The sequence below is a fragment of the Glandiceps talaboti genome, chromosome 18 (assembly GCF_964340395.1).
Source record: "Glandiceps talaboti chromosome 18, keGlaTala1.1, whole genome shotgun sequence".
Classification (NCBI taxonomy): domain Eukaryota; kingdom Metazoa; phylum Hemichordata; class Enteropneusta; family Spengelidae; genus Glandiceps; species Glandiceps talaboti.
This window is the reverse complement of record NC_135566.1, coordinates 11,949,018-11,974,046: the sequence shown is the minus strand read 5'-3', so window position 1 is coordinate 11,974,046 and position 25,029 is coordinate 11,949,018. Positions and strand designations below refer to the sequence as shown.

General features: G+C 33.9%; 1 protein-coding gene across 1 annotated transcript; it reads right to left on the bottom strand.

Annotated features, from left to right (window-relative positions):
- Positions 1–559: 559 nt before the first annotated feature.
- Positions 560–24,292, bottom strand: LOC144449840 (protein yippee-like 2). The gene is made up of 5 exons (XM_078140413.1): positions 24,113–24,292; positions 14,076–14,430; positions 8,061–8,104; positions 6,953–7,061; positions 560–6,206 (listed from the first exon to the last, which is right to left on the bottom strand). Exons 2-5 carry the CDS (start codon positions 14,178–14,180, stop codon positions 6,114–6,116), a joined length of 351 nt encoding a protein of 116 aa, XP_077996539.1. The 5' UTR covers positions 14,181–14,430; positions 24,113–24,292; the 3' UTR covers positions 560–6,113.
- Positions 24,293–25,029: the final 737 nt, after the last annotated feature.

Sequence of the window (25,029 nt, the reverse complement as noted above, 5' to 3'; positions counted from 1 at the left end):
CAGATTTAATAATGCTAATGGGGTGAGAAATACATAATGATAACTATAATATGAATAACAATAATAGCAATATACATGATTCACCCATAAATGCTAAAATCACTAGTAAAGTAAATAATACCATGTTACCCCTGATAACTGATCAATATGACCTGGTTGAGTGTGCATGCAGGTGTATATGCAAAAATAAAAGATGAGGGTGCGGTTGAATATTGAATATCAACCAGTCATCACCACAAAGGGATCACTGGTATTATTACTAGGATAACAACTCAGTGCTTATGCACATCATTGTTTATCCTTTACTCTTTATTACCCCTGGTACGGACCTATAATGGAACAACCCATACTTCATAAACTCTGCGGAAGCATATATGAAGAGGTTTGATTTCAGTGATACCAAAATATATAAGTTGAACCCCCACCCTCCCCATTATTGTTCAAAGATCTCAAAAATAGCATAATGTTGTTTACCTCTACAGTCCAATTGACAAAGAAATAATGACACAAAAAACAAGACAGATTTTAGACTTTATGAGTATAAGGTTTAATTTCTGATAAAATCAGTTAGCATACAGAATTGTACACTGCTCACACACACACACGACGATGAAAAAACTCTAAATATACAATGAAACTGTCAACAATTGATCCTGTATTGTAAACTAAGGCGAGCGACAGCAAAAAAAACACAACACAACAATTAATATCAAGTGTAAACATGATACAAACACTGGTAAAATTGGTACAAAATGAAGCATAACAACTGTCACTTGTAAGAATTTAAAGGATGTTTTTAAGATTTCATCCCAACATGACAGTGTTAATACATAATGAAATCTTACACATCTATTTGTAAATTGACTAAAACATGGATCACGGTAACCAATCCTGGAAATGTAAATGCTATATATATAGATATCTCGTTGTAATTTCAATTTGGACTTTTTAACTTCAAAAACATCAACAGATTGATCATGCGACATGGAGCTAATACAAAGTCTCATTTGAATAACAACGGATATAAGGATGTATTATTACAGGTAAATTGATGATGGAGCAACCAGTCTGTGGATGCAGGATCTAGGACAGTGTGCCATCCAAGCCAATTTGATGTGCCACTGATGCACACAATTTCTAGTGATACACAAAAATTTTGTTTTCTTCTATCTCATAATTTGTGGAGACTCACTCAAAATCCCAGTTTTCATCATTTTGTTAACCGTCACACAACAAAATTTGGCTATCATTAGACGGCACACTGATGCAGGAATATCGTAAATTTTGAGACCTCGTTATAACTGACAGATTTGAAAAGGTGATTGAAAATTGTTCATGACTTATTGAATTTTTTGTGTTTGCCAGTTCTTCAAGTCAATTTATGCACTAATATTGTTGCCAGTTCTCCCTAGAGCAACATACCGATACATGTTGCATCACACAGTAGGAAAAACCAAGTCAGATTTTGATAATTATCTTTTACAATGCCACATTATCAAACACATAAAACTTTACATGACTCCAGAAACATGCAATTTGTTGATGTTTTTTGCAGTATTTACAAAATCTTAAATGATGCTGTTAACAGTGTATTTGAAAACAATGTGAAAATTGAAACACATATTTTCTTTCTTAATTTTGAAAATAAGCAAACATTATTTAAATGTTGTTTTCTATAACAGTAGTCTACACCTGGTCTAATATTTTGACCTTCAAAATAAATTGTACAGGTGTCAGTGCATGTGACCAAAAGCAAAGAGTCACATGTACACACAGGCTTGTTTTGTTATTAAAGCAAAGAGAACAAGCACAAGGGGCCTGTTATTCATGATATCTCTTCCTCCTTGTGATGAGATCAAAAGAATTCAAAGTTGGGTCACGTTTCACCCTCAATGGCAGAATGTGTTGTCATTGTTATGTAACCCTGTCTATCAGTTGTTCATGTCTGTCTGTGTAGACTTCTTATTGTTCACATCTATTGCATGGCAAGGCTCACTGCTTACTGGTCACTGCACCCTGCAAACTTTTGACAGTTAAATGATTGAAAAGTATGCACTGATGTGGAGCTGTTTTCCAATTATCTGTCGTATACACAACTGGTTCCATCTCCTGGCTCACAATTGTTAGTTGGGAGTTCTTTATGCTAACAAACACTTTTCTGTTGCAACAGTGGGTTATAATTATATATACCTATGACATTCTAACAGTAACATTGTTCTACTCTAGTCAGACATTAAGCTTTAAGCAGTTTCTTTAATACTTGTACTGCAACATATTAAAACTTATATTCCGAGGTATATTAATTCTGAAGAGCACCAGGTGAAAGTAATCATAAACATAATCACATTACCATGCAAGTGAACCTCAGTTCAACTAAATATGACCTCTGACCTCTTCAATGTAAAACAAAAGTGTTAATTATACGAGATCATAAACATGATGATTTTGAAGTGACAGATGACCATCAATTTATCAACCATTACTAGTAATTTGATACAGATCTGAAATCAAATTTAGACAATATCAAAAACATATAAAGTAGATGAATTCTGTCCAAATAATTTTTCTCATAGTGCACAACATGTGGCCTGTCAGTTTCATGTTAAATATTCAAATTTTCTGATATTTACATATCACTGTTAAATTTATTGGCCTTGAAATTGTATATGATCTCATAAGGGGTGGGGGTGGTTACTTTAGAGGTTAAAGGTCATGTTAGCTTTAGGATATGTTCATCACACAAGTCCCTGGAACACATTAGCTTGTCCACCTCTCTTCAAGATACATCGTTAGCTGGTCGTACCGCTTAGTCCTTGCATTCTAAATACGAGACTACGAGGGTTAGGAGCTACGACCTCCTAGCGATGTATCTCGAAGTGCAGTGGACTGGCTAGGAACCCACGCTACTATCTCCAACTTCATATTATAGACATGGAGTTAAGGCATGATGTAGCAGACAAGACTTTACATAGGAAATGACTGGAATGCACTTCTGAAATATTCAAATTCAAAAATTGAAAGAAACAGAATTCAGTGATATGGAAAATGGACCACCATATTTACTCTAAAACACTACTGGAAAGTGTCTCGTCTGGAGTCCATGCTGTCTTAGTTCTGCATATCAAAACTGAAATGTCTTGAGACGAGTATGGATTCCAGGCAAGCAACGTCTTAGCAGTTTCTTATTACATCCATACATTCATTGTACTGAGTCTCAGTTCAACAAATGGTGAACCCTTAATTTCAGTTTTCATTCCTCAATGATAAGATCACAAATATTTAACTCTCGTATTCTGCTTGATTTCTACCCAATGTTTATAGATACAACTATTAAAATGCATGTATATGTATGTTAACAGAAAGATACATCAGTGAAAGCATATATTCTGACTTTCATTGTTCAACACTTTGACAGCAATTATTCCATCATTTTAAGCATGTATGCAAACATATCAATCACTGAGCCTAACCAATCAATGTTTCTACTTGGTAAAGTTGTCACTGCCTAACCATGCATTACTTAGGTACACTTAGATAAATGAAGCCATGACCACACAACTGTGTAAATTAAAGTGATCAAATAACACAATGTATATACCGTACTAGTGAAATGACGATCAGACCAGAACATTTTTCTAGTTACATCTAAATTATTTACCAGTACCAACTGCCAGGTCACATTATCATTGCACGTTGTACAGACTGTGTACTTTGCTAAATGGCAAGTTGTTTGAACTTTTCCACTAGCCTGCAAAACATACATTACATATAATATTATCTCACGATGGTACATGGAATATTTCACATGACTGCCTGCTCAACAAAAGAATTTACTGCAGTTGCTTTTATACTGATTGAGCTGTGTTAGCACTTCACATGTACATTGGCCAGAACTGCTGGTACATACTATACACACTGTAGTTCTTATTTGTTGTAACAATTGAAAAAATAATTTTCACTTCACTGAAATTTTTTTCCTGATCGACCTACATAATGAAATGACTATCACAATACAATATTAACTGTTAGGCCACAAATTATACAAATTTTAAAAGAAAATTTGTTTCCTTTTTTTGCCACATTTGATGATGACATGGAGGCAGAACATCTGCATTATACAAGATAACAGTATTGTATAGTTGAGGTGCTCTCAATGTACCATAAGCCCTGCTAACACTACAGATACAAACAAGCCTACAGATGGCCCAAGGACTGCCTGTGGCATATAATGTAGTCACGTGATTAGGACTGATTACAATACACAATAAAGTACATATCTGCAGTCACTAATGTTTGCCACAAATCTTTCCAACAAAAATGAAACTACAATCCATGTGATAATTTTGTAAAATTTCTTACAAAACCCAAACCTTGGAAGATGTTTTACATAAACTGTGTGAAGTTTTAATTTCATTCAAACTGTTACTACAGCATTCTGAAAGAAAGTAACATTTGGACTTGCAGGGTTGATTGGGTTCACACTGAATTTTTTATGACCTCCAAAGAGGTCAGTCATTTTACAGTAATATTGTTAATGAGCTATTGATTGTCATCAGGTGATCCTGTTCATTTTGTTGTTTTGTTTACATGAAGTACCATACATTGACAGTGAAATTTCTACATACACTGGGTTAGATTTTGTTGTGTTTATATTGGATTCAAACAATATCAGTATTGATTTAACAGTTTGAACAACTTTGTATGAACTTGATATATTTTGACGATATACTATTAATATCACAATTCTTCCTATACTTTGTACATCGAGTAGTGGATTCCATAGTCTGTAGGATTTGTTGTAAATGAGATGCCTGATCCAGAGTTGAACAACACAACCTGGTGGTGGTGGTGGGGGGGGGGGGGGGGGGGGGGGGATTAAACTTAATCTGTGTACTTCATGTATTATTTCAGAAACAGTTATATTTCAGCAAGATCATTCTAAATACTGGCCAACTACCACAGGGATTATAGTTTCATTCCTCGAAGATCAAAGTGTGCACCAACAACAAAATCTGCCTTACACGACTTTTTAAATGACACAAAATACATTTCAGAGGTAATGGAGTTCCAACATCAAAGACATTACCTTTTAAGAGAGACATCTGTGACTAGAAAACAAGTACCAACAACTACTGAAAAAAAAGACCTCAATCTCTGCTTATATAGCAAAGTATATAAAAAAAGTTGAAGCTAGGCAATATTTTCAAAACTAAACATCCTGTCACCCCCATCACATGACAAAGATGGTTTGGTCCAGCTGGTGAAGATTAATATCTTTGGGGATGACTTGGCAAAATGCCAAAAGTAATCCTGATGAAAACTATATATATAATAAATATATATATATACAAAAGTTTTATGTTGACAGCAAAGAGGCATTGTTTTTGTGGCAAACTTTGGTAAAGGCTGCATAAACCTTCTCTTAAGGTTGCTTTTTATGTGTGTTTTTTATATGGTTGCCACGCCACAGTAGTAGAACCAATTTATTGGTTACTTTACAGAGTCCTTCAAGGTAAACCTGCCTTGTTCTTTTTTCATTGTAGATGTTTTTTCACTCGTTGACAACCAACGTGAGCAAACTTCATCCACTGCATCATTAAAATGTTAGCTTTTTTTAAAAATAAAAGTCCATGCCAATCTCCTTTTTAAGTAAATGACTTTCCATTGCTGAAGCACAGTTCACTCTTGTGCTCCAGTGATTTTCTTCATCATCTTTTTTTTTTTTTATATTTTCTTCAATGCAATCCCATACTACATCCAGGGCAGCATCCTCATTATGACGTCCACCCACAGACATTAGTGTTTATAATGGACATAGGGACCATCTCAGATGAAAGTTTTCTCTTTGTTTTAATCTTCATAAATAAGAAATAGAATTTTAAAAACTTCACATAAATAATATATCTTTAAGCAAAAAAGCTTGGTCTTTTTTTTTGTACAGTTATGATATCGACAGCACAATCATCACCACACACAGTCTTAATGCAGCCATTGTCAAAAAAACACCGACAAAAAGCCTGGTATGGTTATAGGTCCATATACTAGATAAAACAACGTTGGTCAGGTTAGATTCACCATGTCAATTATCCACATATATATAGGCCAGGTCATTTTCATGAGTCCCAGCCATTGTCTTTTATCATATGTGCCAACTCTATGATATATTTGCCTTCTTTGTACTTCTGACTCGTTTCAAAGGCGTGTTCCTGGGTGGCAACAAAAGAAACAATTATGGAATGTAGATATCATATTTACTGTAATATTAAACATGCATAACAAAAAGTGTACAGTCTACGACAAACATTATAAACTTATGACATAATAATAATCATAAAATTATGAAGTCATAAAAATGATCATAAAATGTGAGTATACAATATCATTGATAATTTTATTGACTCCATGAAAAGTATATTTCAATTAATAAACAATAATAGAGATTCAATCTTTTCTTCTTAAAGTTTGTTTTTTTTCACCAGAAAAGTTTCCATAACAGGTACGGTTATTACCCATTTCATCCTAAATATGCGTAAAAGTTTACAGACAGATTTCCTAGATATTAGATATGTGTGTAGTCTGTAAGATGAAACATTTGTACCATACTATCAACTATAACTTACTGGGTTTAGAAGCCCGATATGACTGAACAACACAACATATCTTAAAGTCTACTAGATGTGGTGAAAGACTGAAACTTAAAATGCCAGACAAACATTGCAGTCAACATTCGTGTAGAAAGGTTTTAACTGCGCATACTGACTAAGATCTCCTATGGCAGAAATGTATGCCTCCACATCATTAATATCTATATAGCTTTGAAGATAAACTATAGTCAATCAATATTTCAATGACATGTTGGTCATTTAGCTTATCATTTATAACTGAAATAAGAAGATAAATTAAAACTAATCTCTTGTCATTAATTTCACTTATAAGAGAACTATATACTTACATATTTCCAGCCCAAGGTAGTTTTGCAGCATTCACAGTAAATATCGGCAACGGCATGTAAACCAGTTAACAAGACTCTTTCTTCAGCTGGCCCACAACCAACATTTACACTATAGATCAATGAAAAAACAAAAAAACATCATAAAAACATTTACACAAGAATTAAAATTGTACTGGTATTTGAATGTCCAATATTGACGTAAAAATGAGTACATAGCATGAAGAGATATCTGATATATCAACAAGGCAATTTAGTCAATAAAGATTGTTTTATTATTATGCCATGCACAAGCCAAGTTGAACAAAAAATATGGAATATATAGTAACTCTGGTCATTCTACACGACAGTGGGTGTCTATATCATGACAATGCATGTCTACATCACTGGTTGTGCTGTGTTCGAAATATGAGTCAAAACGTTCAAATTTGCCATTACTTTCCCCAATTTTTCTTTGATATTACTGCTGCTGGAATAATTTTGTTAATATTCTCCAATATTTTTCTTCATTCAGCCAGAAAATACTCTAAGGGTTGCCACTACAAGTCTAGTGACTCATAGTGACAAAACCCCTTAGAAAAATATTGGGGAATAACATCTAATTATATAAGCAGGACAATTGATTCACAAAACAAAATATCCAAAGAACGTCATTTAACATTACTTCAAAGACATGTGACAGGTTTTGTAATAAACCATACTATAAGATGCAGTCATAACTTTTATGATAAACAATTACTTGTATACATATTGTAATTTCTTATGATTAATGAATGGTTATGACCAGTAATATGATAGTTATACATTCATAAATGTTGCAGCATACAGTAAAAAAATACAGCTCTTTTATATTTAGTATTGAATGTTGCAATATGTTTAGAGTACATTTTATATATTAAAGTAGGTCACAGATCTAATTTCCATAGTGATCACAATCTTCCTCTTTTTCATGATAAATTATGATGGCTTTCCTCTTATCAGTATGCCCCAAACCTTCCCAAAACTTGTCAGTGTTGAAGTTTGTTTTTTTTTCAGCTCAAATGATCATTGTACAGAATTTCTAGAAATGATATAATTCTTAACTGTTAAAGAATGTAATTTTTATACTTACACTGAATTGAACAAATAGGCACGGCCCTGACTACCCTGAAATGACTGGAAAAAAAGAAAAGAAATATATATTAATACATCAATTTACAATCAGAAAATTTGAACAGAAATAACTACTACTTGTAAGTTTGGATAAGGTACATATCACTGCTTAAAACTAAAAAGTCCATTCTTTTGGAAAGGTCTTGCATTTTGTCAATAGAAAAGTGGTAAAACTTCAAAAGAAGTTTTTTCTGCACCCACTGTATAATGGCTGAAGAAGAACAAGGCCATTTAACGGTTTATGAATACATCAATAAATCGTACTCACTATGATGACATCCAGGTTCTACCACTTAATAGTGTCACATGCATGCAGGTACAATACAGACACATGGAGGTATGTGCACACAAACAAACAAACACACACACACACACACACACACACACACACACACACACACACACACACACACCTTAGTACATACACATTATTATACATACACAACACACCTCATAGACATGTAAAATCCATACCATTCTACAACAACACTTAGCCATTGATTTGGAGGGTCAATGACACCCTGAGTGATCTATGAACCCTTGCCAAAATACAATTGGATATGTTGACTGTAATTTTATCTATGGCATCACTAGACAACTGCAGTTCATGTACATTCTTCTCATTAATAATGTAATTGTTGACTAATATAGTAATAAATACTTGACATAGGCAGACACAGAAATGTCAATTTGAAAAATATCTAATTTACCAGTGCTCTCTCAGCAGTAATGGTGATGATTCTTTACAATTTGTCTGTCTGTGTCTACTGTGCAACCAGTGTCTCTGCACTCAATCTGTTTGTTTGTCTGACTGTGTCTGCCTGGTGTGGTAATTTCTGTCTCTTTCTGTTTTTTGTGTGTTTTTTCTGTCTATACTCGTTTGTTTGTCTTTCTGACCACCTGTTTGTTTGTTTGTTTGTTTGTTTGTCTTTCTGCTCATCTGTCCATCAGTCTGTTTGTCTTCCTGCTCACCTGTCTATTGGTTTGTTTGTCTTTCTGTGTATTTCCATGACCATTTATCTCTGCTATTGTTATTGTTGTTCATATATAAACTAATAAATATAAAATTTTGAGCATTTCATAATGCTATCACAAAATAAATAAATTATGTCTTTCATGTACCAAGATTGGGTAATGAAAAATTAATTAAAACATCCAAAGATCATTGTAAATATTGATTATTATGTTAGAAACAAGGAGGCAATCCTAAAATCTGGTAGCCATGCTATTTGCGTTGAAACTAAAACTTATACCATACAGATTTAGAAGTGTTTTGATAGATATAAGTGCAGATTGACATTTAATTTTACTGTAACCGCACAGTGTAACTGACAGCTATTATGGCAATATTTTGAAATTAACAATAACATGCCTGCCTGCTGCATGCACCAAGTAGCTTTCATTGTGCTGTTTGTCTATTGATCCGTGTCAGCTGCTGCATACACAACACTAATAACTTAGACTATTTTTGGTAACAAAACAACACCCACCCTACTTGGATCAAATATAGGACAGCTGATGAAAATACTTCAACCCTGGGAACTCAGTGTTCTCCCCAGAGCCATTTTAGCATTTCAAACAACATGCTTGAAATGTAGGAAAACAAAAGAATTACATTTGCAGGACCAAACTTTCAATTCATATGCAAATTTGCCATGGTGCATGGGTAAGTTTTGGAAAGAACAAAGTTAAAAACACTGTACATGTATTGCACAACTTGTATGCATACAATCATTGCATAACATTATGTTATGATCACATCACATTTAACCTATTAACAACAGATGGCACTGATGCAGTAAATCGGTTTAAATTATTCCCTTCATATCATACACCTTTTTAATTACAGAAAATTGAAGGATTTACATGAATTATTCATGTGATATTATTAGGGTCACCACCAAACAATAAATTATAATACTTACTGAGTTACTCCTATCAAAGCTGTCACTGTGTTATGTAAGATAAAGGCCTTCTAATAACAGCTAGGTACTAGACTTCTCCAGACAAAATAGATGTGACCTTTGACCTTTAGCCTTCTATGTACATATGTTGGTTTAATATTACAACAAGTACATGTATCTGTTGGTCAGCATGCCATGATTAGGATGCATACTTTGTTAAAGTATTTTTAGGTTTATTTTGTTGCAACTTGTGTGTGCCATTCACCTAGTTACATAAATGCATGCTGTGATTATAAATCTGTACTGCATACTAGAAGTAATTATTTGTGGTTGGTATGGTACCTGACTTAATTATCACAGGATGTGTTCTTGGGTTGTTTACCATAATTAAATGTCCTACTGTGAAAAGAACAGTCTCTCACCAGTACTATTTCTATCAAGGTTATCACTAAATTTAGATATCAACATATTCTCTCCATTTAGCCTGCAACCCAAGCACAGTATTATTGTACTGTATTGTTAAATGGTTAACGTAGCAAGATATTAATGTCTGTAATAATGACTGGATACAGCTTTGTATTATTGAAGTTCTGTGTTCTGGAGTTTCACAGGTATTTTGCAATGACATGATAAAAATCTCATGTTCTATATCATTGTTCTATATCGCGAACTCACAGTGTCATCTAATTGTCTCGCTTCTTATGTACCATGTACCACTAGAGGCAAAACATTCATTTTACACTTTCTGATAAAAACTTGTAGTCTGTCTGTACACTGGAAGTAACAGGTATTTTAAATCACCTGATGAAAATCAGTTTTTCTGTACTATTGATATATTTCACAATTGCAAACTAAATTCAGATCTGAATCGTATTAATATTTATTGTTGATAAAATTCTGGGGCAAATATTTAGAAATTTACAAAAATGTCATTAAACAGACAATTTTAATATTTCATATTGAGAGAATTGCTGTGGATGAAATTTAAAATCCAGATAGACTTACATTCTGTTTTCATTCAAATTTGTTTTTCTATACACAGCATTTCCCCATTTCAAAGTCTACCCACTACACTTCCTAAATATGCAATTTATAACAAAATAGAAAAATCGTTTTTGCCCATTATGGATTCTGTACATGTTAAACTAATCAATTTTCCTATGTTCTTATGAAAGCCTTATTTTAACATTATGAAATATACATGAATGTAAAATTATTTCTTCATGGAAACATATTGATATCAGACACACACAAAAAAATCATTACGCATATGCAAATTTGAATGGATTGTTTATCATGGCTTGTTAACCAATCACATTTAATTCACTTGAAAATATCACGGAGGGCTTCCACTTTCCGCTTTCCATTTAGCATTCCAGAGACGATATTAAAAGCAGCATATACATTTGATGGTCTGACCACTCTAACTACTCCAATATTAAATCTACATCTCAACTGAAATCAGAATTTATGGACTGTAGGTGGCATGTGTTTGTATCTAAATGGGAAAAGCAGACATGTTATATCTCAGATTATGTCCAAACTAATGACATATGAATGATTTTCTCCCATTAAGTCTGGAATATAAAACACAACGATATTTTTATATTTTGTTTATGCACACAAACATGAGTCTTTTGACAGCTGAATCGTATCTACATCTTATATAGCTATTGCTTTGGGTCACTGACCTTCTAAAATGTCACAGTGTTTAATTCTATACATCAGTATTAAACAAGCTGTGTCTTTGATTCATTTATTCTGTGATGAAGAATTCTCTGCTACAAAACCTTGTTGTACATTTATAGCCGTTATTTCTACTAATCTATTACAAAAATATTAAATGAGATTTTTTCATCCCATTAAGGTCTCTCTTTTCATACAAACCAAATTCCCTTTCATCCCACATTTTGACAGGCTATTTATCACTTTTATTAAACCTAATGAGATAACAGTTGTTACCAGCAACAGTGCATGAAATGTCTCTCTCCAAATATTTTGTTATTTCCATGTTGTTTACATTTGTCTAGAGGACGGACGGCTCTAGTCTTGTTAATCATATAGCATAACAAAAACAATTAATGCCACCCTCAAATGATATCTGCATGACATTTCTATTATAATAAACAATATATCAAACCAAATTGTATTCTATCTCTGTTTTCTTAAAATGACATATATTTAATTACATATATTTACATCTGAGAGAAAATTTTCATTTCTTGACATTTACAAAGTCTTCCTTTTATAACTGTTTTCTAAAATAATATTACTAAATATTTCTTACATCTTCCATATCTTGTTTAATAATAAAATAATATTATCTATATTTACATTTGAGTGGAAATTTTCATTCATAGAAATTTATCAAGTTTTTGCTTTTATCTCTATTTTCTAAAATAATATTATCCACTATTTCTTCGATCTTTCATGTCTCCTTTAATACAATAATATTTATCAAGTCTTTGTTTTTTATCTAAAATGTTTTCTAAAATAATATTACCCACTATTTCTCCGATTTTTCATGTCTCCTTTAATACAATAATATTTACCACGTCTTTGTTTTTTATATTTGTTTTCTAAAATCATTTTACCAACTATTTCTTTGATCTTTCCTGTCTCATTTAATAATATTTACCAAGTCTTTGATGTCTGGCGTATACAAAACAAAGAACCTGTTGCTACGTGCAGTAAAAGACTTAGACAATTCAAATACTAAAACTAAACGTGTTATATCAGTACCGTTGCACTGCCTACAGAGGTAACAGACAGTAGTGTACATATGCTGGGTACAAAAATCAATAAAGATATTATTCTATGGTTTACTCACTAACCGAAGTCTCTCTAATAAGGTATTGTTACTATTATTAACCATTAATTGTCTCCAATTTCACTTTTGGAGCTGTAAGGTTTCATAACAGCTTTTAAGTCTTATTTTGAGTGTGAATTAATTGTTTATATATCTGTCTAACAGCTAGTGTCTTTATTTGGACTAGGCTGAATGACAATTCAACTACTTGAGGCAATGACAATATTGTATGTTAATCTGCATAACACAAGATGTGTTATTGATTCAGGTAGTTAGTGAAGGGGGAGGGGGGGGGATAATATTTAGTAAGGGTATGGCCACCAAAATTATGGTATAACGTATGAAAAACTGTGACATGTCCCAGTCTGATTAAAATAGGATGTGGTGAATATGGCTTGATTTCTTTATTTACCTCTATTTCCTTTACTTAGTGTCCTTTGTTTTCGATTATTTTGTTCCAGGGGTGATCGCTACCCTTCCCACTGGCATCACTCCCGGAATGACAAAATCAAAAACAAATGACACTAAAATGAAGGAAATGGAGGTAAATAAAGAAATTGAGTTCACCACATCAGATTTTAATCAGATTGGATATGTCTTCACCTCCCCTTGCCCCATAGACATATTTACTGGTACTGAGGGTTCTCAGGCCTTTAGCTAACGTCCAGTCCCTGTAACCTAGTATAAGACAACCTGTAACCTACATATCTAGTTTCCTTGATGAATTCCTTAAGCTCTATGCCTCAATTATTGACAAAATTATTCACTCCTTTTAAACACTCATGTTTTTAAGTTTGCATGAGCTGTTAATAACACTCGACTTAACAATAGTTGAGTTGATTGCAGCTCACAATGCACATGAAGTACTTTAGCAAACCACTTCTATATTTCATTTGACAACACATAATTCTAATTTGTATATATAGTCATACACCTTTGAAATTAACTCGCTATAATTGGTTTAAGTCAGTAAAATTTGAAATGAACTAATTCTCATTAGCTAAAAGTCACTTTTTGAAATTAGCTCATTGTGATTGGATAAACATATTCATGTCTGAAAAATCAACTCATTATGATTGGTTAAATGTCACTCACCTTTAAACTGTACTCATCATGATTGGCTAATAGTCACACTCACCTTTAAATTGTACTCATTTTGATTGGCTGGTAGTCACACTCACCTTTAAAATGTACTCATTTTGATTGGCCAACAGTCACTCACCTTTACACTACTCATTTTGATTGGCTAACGATAACTCACCTTTGAAATTAGCTCATCATGATTGGCTAGGTGTGCTCTACAATGCACACAGCTGTATTTGCGGTGGCACTCTGGTAGGTAGGCCTGAAACGTCTTCTTTACCATTATGACACTTCAATGTGTGGATCACCTAAAACTTTTGTCGAACATTAAATCGCTACAGACGCTCCTCCTCTTTCAGAAAACAGTACAAAGTCTCAAGTATCCACTCTTTGATGACAACTGTCTTTCTTGATAAACAGTATCAAAGTCTTTCTGTGTTCCTGACCAGTGGCTAAGGTATTCGATACACAATATGGCCCATGTAGGCTTAATGTCTTGATACCTGGTCGCTGAATCTTGTCGTAAGATGTCTCTGTAGATGTAAAATATAATTCAATGTCACTTTCTATCATTGAACATCAAAAATATACAATATGACAAGGTTATGACAGCATTTCTCAATGGTCCAATTAACAGAATATATCCAAGGAAATGATGCAGGGTTATTAAACTTGTATACAGAGCTGCATATTATGAAATGTATTAATTCCATACTCTATAATTAACTGTTTATTTTCACAGCCAATATTGATGTAAGCATATCATTTACACAGAACAAACATCAATCTGTACTATTCTCCAGACTTTATTCCTTGGCGTGTCCTTGACTAATTTGTCATTTTTTTTTCATTTTGATTCTATAGAAATGATAATGTAATTTGTTAGATGAATTTGGATGTGATGACACACACAACATGAATCATTCCTGTTCGTACGATGAATCACATTTCAGTCAATTTAAAGGGGCACACTCTGTATATTATGGTTTTTAGTTATTATTTTTTCATTTTCAAATATTGGTATATTTTATTTTAACTTGTAAAATATTTCATGTGTATGTAGCATCTCGCCAGGAATATCAAATTACATTAGAACATAATTTTGTATAGGCACCATTAATTAAATTTTTAAAAGACTTGGTGTCTCCAAATTTATGTAACAATTGAATCTCTATCATGGCTGAGTAATGCTGAGTAATCTCACACTAAGTCTTGTTTAAGTACATTTTGTATTAACATGTATTATCTGTATGCATTTGTATAGTGCAGACACTATAATACTTTTTGTAGGCCTGTGGCAGTCACAGACCATGGCATTTTAATAACAGCCTTTTAATAATATACATCACAATATACCTAACATAGTCTGTAAAATGTTCTGTTGCTGCTAATAACAACCATACACTGCACATGGTTATTACTTAACATGTACTGGTATATGCATAAATGATAACGACAACCATACAGGCCCATTACATACATGTACTGATATACATACATGTAGATGCCTGAGGACAACTAAACATACACTGTACATGGCTATTACTTAACATGTACCGGTATATATATGCATAAATGACAACGACAACCATACAGGCCCATTACAGACATGTACTGATATACATACATGTAGATGCACTGAGGACAACCACACAGATCCTCTATTCATATACATGTACATCATGGTGACAACCATACAAATTACAAGCCTACTGCTGATATACATTTACATAAATTAATGTCGACAAACATACAGACCTACAGACAATGATTTATCTGTATCACTAATAGTCATTACATGCACACTGATTTACTAACAAATCATTCTTACATAAAGACATCTCTAGATGCTGTTTAGCCTTGAGGTAGCCCTATGACCTTTCATGAAAATCACCTCAATTATTAAACTTCATCCCCTAGTGACTTGTCACCATAGCAACCAGTGGAGCCTGTCATCATCAGGTGACCTTGTGTTCCATGTAACATTTCCAGTTATATTTTATTTTTAAACGATCAATTTCCACAAAATCTACAGCAAGTGTCATATTTCTGGGTTACATTACTCATGTAGTTGATTTCATCACTAGATTTAACATGTATCTCAGGTGGAACTACATGTACGCAATTCTCTAACCGACCCCATTTGCTGCAATTTTATGGCTTTTTTCTTTATGCCTGTAATTTGCTTCAAGAACGCATCTTCACTAAAACAGTTATAGAATAAATTTCTCTTCTTATATTGAACATAAAATGCTGAATTCTGACAACTTTCATACTTATGTAACTTAATCCAGTTCAATCTAGTTTAACTAAACTGATCATTTTTACTAGATTTCAATTATCTAATTAGTCCTAAATTAGTAATAGACATCCCAAATTGCAACTGACATATTACTTGACAATTTCAAACCCTGGGTGCTATGTCGACTAGAACACTGACCTCAATTTCGTATACATTACTCTACACCTTATTTGTTAGAAAATTGATCCTGTTCCACTCAGCTCAATAATATAAATGCAACATACTACATTGTGTACATGCATTAGAATCAATTTCAACATTCATTTGTTGATTTCCTCAGATGTTAACTGTACTATTTGTATTAAACACTGTGACACCATATCTAATTAGTGCAGTCTTTATACATATTTTTCATCCAGTCTCATATTTTATCATCCTGAATAAATCAGCAAAAATGATATGAGGATTGAGTCCTTTAATGCAATATTTACTGAAATTCTTACTATACAAATGTAGCTACATCAGTGTTTTAGTTATAAAGGCAGTTGAAAAGCCTATATCTAACCAATGCTGCAGGGGAATTTTACTAGGGTATCCACAACAGTTGGTACACATATGTACAGAATTTAGGTACAAATGCAAGTTTACCTGATCTCACCCCCTCCTTCGGCTTCCCAAACCTTAGCAAAAACACATTTACTGTAGCTGTTTCAAGTCTAACCTGTAGAACATGACAACATAGATCTGAACTACACTCCTGAGAGTAAGTTCAGCTGTTACTACTCTGAACAAGCTTGTAGATATTTCACAATATTTAAGTATCATTGAGGTAATGTGTTTGTCCGTCCATCCAGCTGGACTATATTTTGCACAATGTTGGAGATCTCTGTTTGAACATGTATACTTTTAGCTTATTTTCAGCACTGATGTGTTATTCTAACCAGCTTTCATATGTTCACGATTCCTGTTTCAAGTCCTTATTAATATTATGGTTAAAAATATTCCCCCAGTAAGCCTATTACATGTATTCAAAGAAAGTCATTATGTTAATGAACATGCACAACTACATGTTCTCAACCAATGCAACAGACCAGGTATGACCCATAATACACTATATACATGTACTTTGTACACTCCCACAATGCAACAGACCAGACAACTCTAAATTCAATGATACCATATTGTATACTTCATCACTTCCTTATATGTACAGCAGAGACAAACTAAAAGTGAAGCCATGTATACATCATTTTACATGTATATGTTCAATTTCAAGATATATTTATTGCTCATCTGTTGTTTGCATATTAAATGGCCTTTGCTGACATGTGTATGTGTTTTTACATATACATTTGTACTTTCAAGTCAAATAAAAATATACTATACTAATATTACTATGAGCATTTTATTTTCAGTCATTCCATATACTAATAGATTACAGTTTTATCAATGGCCAGATCAACACCTGTATGTATGTATGTATGTATGTATGTATGTATGTATGTATGTATGTGTGTGTGTGTGTGTGTGTGTGTGTGTGTGTGTGTGTGTGTGTGTGTGTGTGTGTGTGTGTGTGGATGGATGGATGGATGGATGGATGGACGGATGGACGGATGGACGTACGTACGTACGTACGTACGTACGTACGTACGTACGTATGTATGTAGAGTTTGTTATGAGAAGTGCTTGCAAGCCTATTTAGTATTCAAATTCCCATAACATGAATCAGTTTACACATCTTTACCCTTGTCCTTGAAGTGTTTTGTACAGTACAACCATAATATGATATTATCCAATATATTTTTTATCACCGTATCAGGAATTCATTTGATGGGATATCAATTTTACCATTAACCTACAAAATGTAGAAGTAGGAGATCTCCTATCTAACTGTACAATCTACATAAATATTCATTTCACCATAACAGAAGCACTGCAATGTAGATACAGCAGTTTCATTTCCTGTTTTCTATCACTTCCCTGTTGTAACAAACATATACCTGGTACCTGGTTTTCATCAAAATCCTTCATCTGTGTGTGTGAAATTCCAAAGTATATGCACAATTAAAAATTCTACTACAAAACTGCATCATTCTTGTTACAGATAATTAGATATTATTTCCCCAATATTTTTCTTCGTTCAACCAAGGAAAATACAAGTGACCTATAAGGCCCCTGTAACTACGAGTCGCTAGACGAGTAGTGACAATCCCTAGGTCACAAGTATTTTCCGGCCGAATGAAGAAAAATATTGGGAAATAATATAATTATACCATCGCCAGTAATATGAAGAAAAATCGGGGAAAGTAATGGCAATTTTTACCGTTTTGACTCATATTTTGAACACAGCAGAACCAATGATGTACGTAGACACGCGTTGTCGTGACATAGACATACATTGTTGTGACATAGAACGACCAGAGTATATATTCCATATTTTTGTGGAACGTGGCTTGTGCATGGTATAATACAGAGTATTCTTCACAACATTATCAACCAGAATTTAATGGTGATGCTCTGACATGCCCAGCAGAGCGGAGTTTTACCGAGACCATCCAGTTTTCTATTTACTGGCATATGATTAATGTCCTGTTAACAGCCTGATAGCTAGTCAGGGTATTTAGAAATCTGTAGTGTTGAGCTTTTTAAATATCGTTATTTAATGGTATTATTAATTTTTTTCAATTTTTTGTTAACAATAAATGCAACCAGTACCCTCGATGCTAGTTACAATAGATCAATGATGTGATGCACAGGTTAATTACTGTTTCTATCAGATGAGAAAGGTTAATTTTTAATTTTTATAATCGTGTCTCTGTCATGACAAAGTAGTGCTATTATAAACAGTGTTTCCCCAGGGTCTTTTTTTTTTTAGATACTACCAGGAATTGACAGAAAGTAAATTTTTGCAGTAAAAATTCCTGAGTGGTACTTTTTGCATGAGAAGTATACGGGGGTAGTATTGGCATTTCTTAACCCCCATTCCACCCCCACCAAACAAGTAATCTGATCAAAAAGCTGATGTGTAATTTCAAACTAACTTGTCTACTTTAAGCTGCATATGTTCTAAAACATAAAAATGGTAAAAAGCAGAAAATGGTGGCATAATGGTATAGAAACTGACATACAAGAATTAATGAACACTGATATTAGTGTTAACCTGGGACACAAAACTTAATGAAAATATTATGCATTAATATGCTGATTATGATTATGATTACAGGTCTGTATAAAATAAGACTATATATAAAAATCCTACAGAAAAACAATAGTTACCATATTGCTGGTTCTCATACACATGTACTTTATATGAATAATCTGTTTGTGATATCAATAAGGAGATAGTATTTTAATGTATTATAAAAGCTGACATCTCTGTTTGACTGATGAGCAGCATGTCAAACTAACCTTTGTCAACAGCTCCCTCCAGTATAAAGTATTAACATACAAACATGTCGGCTTTCTTTGTTTCATCTAAACCATCACCCTGACACCGTTTTATGTCCTTAGAAACCATGAATTGTATATACATTTGTACATGGTTCCAGCTTTCTTTTACATATCATTTGAAACTGAAACAAAATTAATGATCTGTCTATATATATTATATATTTTGGTAAATTCATGCTTTTTGATAGTAACAATATTTTGAGATACACAAATATTTAAGTGGGTCAGATATTTCAATTTTCTAGTTATATTACACTGCGTAGGTAAGTGACTTAAATTTCACATTAAGAACCATATGCACGTGTATAAAAATATTTTGATAAAATATGAGTACAAATAATTTCCATTTTTAAAATATGTTTCATTTTTGCACAATTTGAATAGGTTTCAATACTTGTTAGTCAGCCAAGTGCTATTATGTATATTATAAGCAAGAGATTAAAATTGTTTAACATTATTCTGCATAATACAAGTATATGTCTAGACTAATATCCATATGATTAACACAGACTTTGCCCTGCGTTCTATGCTGTACAATCATAACTTGGCTCAGTCCTATGCCATGCAATCATAACTTGGCTCTGTCCTATGCCATGCAATCATAACTTGGCCCTGTCCTATGCCATGCAATCATAACATGGCCCTGTCCTATGCCATGCAATCATAACTTGGCCCTGTCCTATGCCATGCAATCATAACTAGGCCCTGTCCTATGCCATGCAATCATAACTTGGCCCTGTCCTATGCCATGCAATCATAACATGGCCCTGTCCTATGCCATGCAATCATAACATGGCCCTGTCCTATGCCATGCAATCATAACTTGGCTCTGTCCTATGCCATGCAATCATAACTTGGCCCTGTCCTATGCCATGCAATCATAACTTGGCTCTGTCCTATGCTGTACAATCATAACTTGGCCCTGTCCTATGCCATGCAATCATAACTTGGCTCTGTCCTATGCTGTACAATCATAACTTGGCCCTGTCCTATGCCATGCAATCATAACTTGGCCCTGTCCTATGCCATGCAATCATAACTTGGCTCTGTCCTATGCTGTACAATCATAACTTGGCCCTGTCCTATGCCATGCAATCATAACTTGGCCCTGTCCTATGCCATGCAATCATAACTAGGCCCTATCCTATGCCATGCAGTCATAACTTGGCCTCATCCTATGCTGATTATTCCATATATCCATAGAGTGGTGTCAAGCATATTTATATTAAACTTCTTGCATATTAAAAACCAGTCCCGTCATGTGACTGAGAAAGAATGAAAATGTTGAAATACTCTATCTTTACAACATTACAGAAACTGGTAATCTGTCAATTCAAAGTTTGAGTTCATTTGAAATGATAATACCTATATGTAAATGTTTGGTGTAAATTAATACATAACAACAACAAACTGTATCAATGCACAAATATGAATTATAAATGATATCATCATAATAAAATACACTAAATTATTAATATATATGTAGTTAAATTTGTGCACAAATGAGATATTTAATAGTTCCTGAGAGTTCATGGTCAACAGGTTTTTTATTAAATGATAATTTTTCCCATGACCTGGTAAACCTTCACCGTTTGAGAGAGAAAGTTTCTCAGAAAGAGTGACCTTTGTGGTCAGAATACATTACAATAATAATATGATTATTTTTATACATACAATTGGCTATATGAGTTACTGGTTCCTGAGAGCATGGTTTGTCTAGTCCCCATACGGTGTCAATTTACACCTCCTTAGTCAGAGACCAAGTTGGTATCCAGACTAGTTCACAGTCAACACAATGTTTTCATTTGTGATTTGATGGTTTTTTCTGTGACCTGGTAAACTTTACTGTTTTGAGATAGAAAATGTCTCTGAAACTGTGACTTTGTGGTCAGAATACTTCACATTATTTTACACATAAACTGGGTATATGTGACTGATTTTTATTTTTTTTGGTTCCTTTTCCTATCAAAAAAAAAATAAAAATCAGTCACATATATAATGTATTAAATGAAAACATACCTTTAAATGGCCTTTCTATTGATAGGAAGTACTAAATCTATGTAGACAATACAGTAACCTGTGACATTTAAAGTGTTATAAAAATATAACCCACTGATATATACTTTGTATCACTTACTATGACCATACTTGGAATGACATAAAAGATAATGTTTGTTCACAAGTAAAACAATATATTATGTATAAAGGGCTAAATATTTTGTGGCATTTGGAGGCATAAAAATAAGTTTCTACTATTACATCATCTAAATCAATTCTCTTCAGCCATAGACCGGGTCCCCAAGCTATGCCTCAGCTGATACTCAATATTACACAAAAATCCAAACAGGTACAGTGCATTTTTCATGTTAATGCCACAGTTTCTTAACTACACATAATGTGTTGCTTCATTTTGAGAAAACTCCAGACCAGGCAATGATCTTAGTACAACTGGTAAATTTCTGTCAGCAGCTACAAGTAGGTGTAGCTTAGAGGAAAGTAAACTCTACCACATATTTCCAACGACACATGATAAATGTGTCTGGCTGATACATATTAATGTCGACTCAATTTCCGACACATAAAGCAATATATTTACTAAGTTTACCGTTTCACTCAAATATTGCATCATAGCATTACAACACTCTTTGTCCAAAATGCCACTCACAAGCTCACTTGCTATTGATACTTAAGCCAATCAGTTTTTTCTATACATATATACAGAAATTATATTCTGTGAACACAAAGGAAATTCCATCTGCTGCATGCTTACATTTACATTCATTAGGGAAAACTAAAAAGGGAATACAAGGAATATTCCAGTCATGTGATTCTTTTTAACCAATTAACAAAATGTCAACAATGGTAGTGATCATACATGTACACCTACATTATTTCATAGCCATTAGAAATGTTTGACCGAGACCACAATTCCAACAATATCATACAACTGGTTCTCGTGGCTATCAATAGCCGTTTTCCTCTCAAATTTCCCAAACAGGACAAAAAGACCCACTAAATTAGTAAATAGAACATTTTTTTGTATGGTGATACTACCAGTATTTGTTGGGTGTATTTAGCAGTGGCACAAAAGCCCATCTTGTTTGACCCTTCACTCTTGTACACTGTTTATCGGATCAGTTTCAGTGGTAAACAAGTCTATTTTTCATGTTAATGTATACAGACTGACTGTTACAGGAAAGCCCCTGTGACACTTGAGATAAGGCACAATGACATCATTATGGTACACCATATATATAATGTGCAATGACTGCCAAGGTTTTTTTCCAAAATACATACTTGCCAACAACAACAAAAACGCCACCATAACTTAACTGTTACTAAAAACATTGAAGTATTGACAATGGTTAAAACATGGCAAAAGTATTTTTCTTTCTGTTATCCATTTTTGGCAGTACTGTTTCGGCCATTACTTTGTGTGATCATGGGCTGTTAAATATTTAACTAGCTGGTCGATCTTTAAACAATGGCCATCCTTCATGTTACCTATTATATTATGCAGGCTTCACATGCAAAGTGTTCCTCTTTTCTATACACCAATAGTGCCATTAAAAGTGTTATGGGGGTCATTTTACAATTCAGACAAATAAACAAAAACAAACATATGTATAATATAACGCAGCAATTATCAAATTCACATGTGCGCGCACAGCTGTACATTTGTATGACTTCCTGTACTTTGTTAAAGAGCGCGCACTATATGAGTATGAGGACCGTCTGGGCACGACAACAATGGTCTTTGTTCCCATCGAACACGACGATGGGGTTCACCTACCGTATAATCCAATTCGGAAAATTGGGTAATTCAAACTTTAATAAAATGACGCTTTTGGTTCGATACTGTATAAACACGATTGGGTGTAACGATAGGCCACAACACGATTCACTGTTATATGTGTATGTGTTTTGTTTACGAGCACCGATGTAAAACTTTTTTGAACAAAGACAAAAGAGTCAATGAAAGAACCGCTTTTGACACAAGAACGATCCACTGAAGGCCAAAACCCATCTGGAAATAACACACGTCTACCGTTTGTACGTTCCATATTAAAAAAAAAAACTATGAGTGAAGGTGAACCACAGATTGCGATTATAAGTCCAAGTACAACTCATTTGAGGCCCATCTGGAAAAAGGTTTTGCATATAACTGTACTAGCATCACCGTCGTACGTACCTGTGTACCAACTTCAACTGTGAACAGACCGTAAGTAGGCCACATTGTACATGTATGATCGGGCATATGATCGTTTGTTCAGATCGTTTCAGAGCAATCCCGCGAGAAAGATTGCGTCAAAATGACGGGAAAGAATATGCAGGTTACTTGATTCAGTAAAAAGTGCCTCATGCGAGAAATTCGTGGGTTTATTTCGATGAAACCATGGTTAGAAACGAAACGTGCGATGTCTGCCACAGTCATTTTGTCGCAATGTTATTGTTCTGCATGCACGTATGACGGGCATTGCAACGCCGAACTTCAACGCTAAATTATTGAAATCACGACTTACCAGCTTAAGTTCTGGTCGAAATCTGTCTTGATAACAATCTGGGGAAAACTCTCTACGAATATTGGAACCAAATACGTACGCGCCGGGAGTAAGAGCGGTCGAAACTTTCCTTCGTAAGTTGCAGTCGCTTCGCAATATTCTACCGATGTGATTATCTCTGCGAGAATTGTGTTTATTTCTCGTCCACTGAAATGTATGACGTCATGTGTCCACGTGACTGGGAAATACCATCATCTTGCTTTAGGAGGACAGGTCCGTCCTTCGTCTTATTAAATTCGTGTTGCGGGGTTCTTTTTGTAATTTAATGTAATTTCATGATGTGGTTATGAAAGTTTATTTTCTAACTCATAATACCTCAAACTATGATATGGTACGGCTCCACTTTGAAGTTTGTTTTTTCTACTACAACACAAGCGTCCAATCCCCAAACTATGGTGTCGTCTGAACCTCTCTGTTGTGACCTGCATGTAAATGAGGGTCATGACAATACCAACAGAAATCGTGCATGACATCGAAACAAATACATGTACACGAAACGGGAAACGATAAAGGTCTGTGTTCCTCTATACATGTATAAGACCGTCGCGTCGTAAGATAGCCTCATTGCATTGTAACCACGTTTACGTTAGGTTGGATAACATTTTCAAAATGGAGACAATAATATTTTAAAGGGAGGAATATGTATATATTGATGTCGGCTAGACTACATGAGCTTCGCAACTTTTACTATGCCATTCTTTTTTAATTTGTTTACATAGGGTCTGTTTACGTCCTGTATGAAATTCACGGGGTCATTTACCTCGGTTCAAATACTGCATGATTACACCATGGTTACACTGTTTGACAAAGTGCGTGGCGTTGGTAATAGGCATGGATTTTTTTCATTGCGATTTCCAAATAACTGAATGCGATTTTTC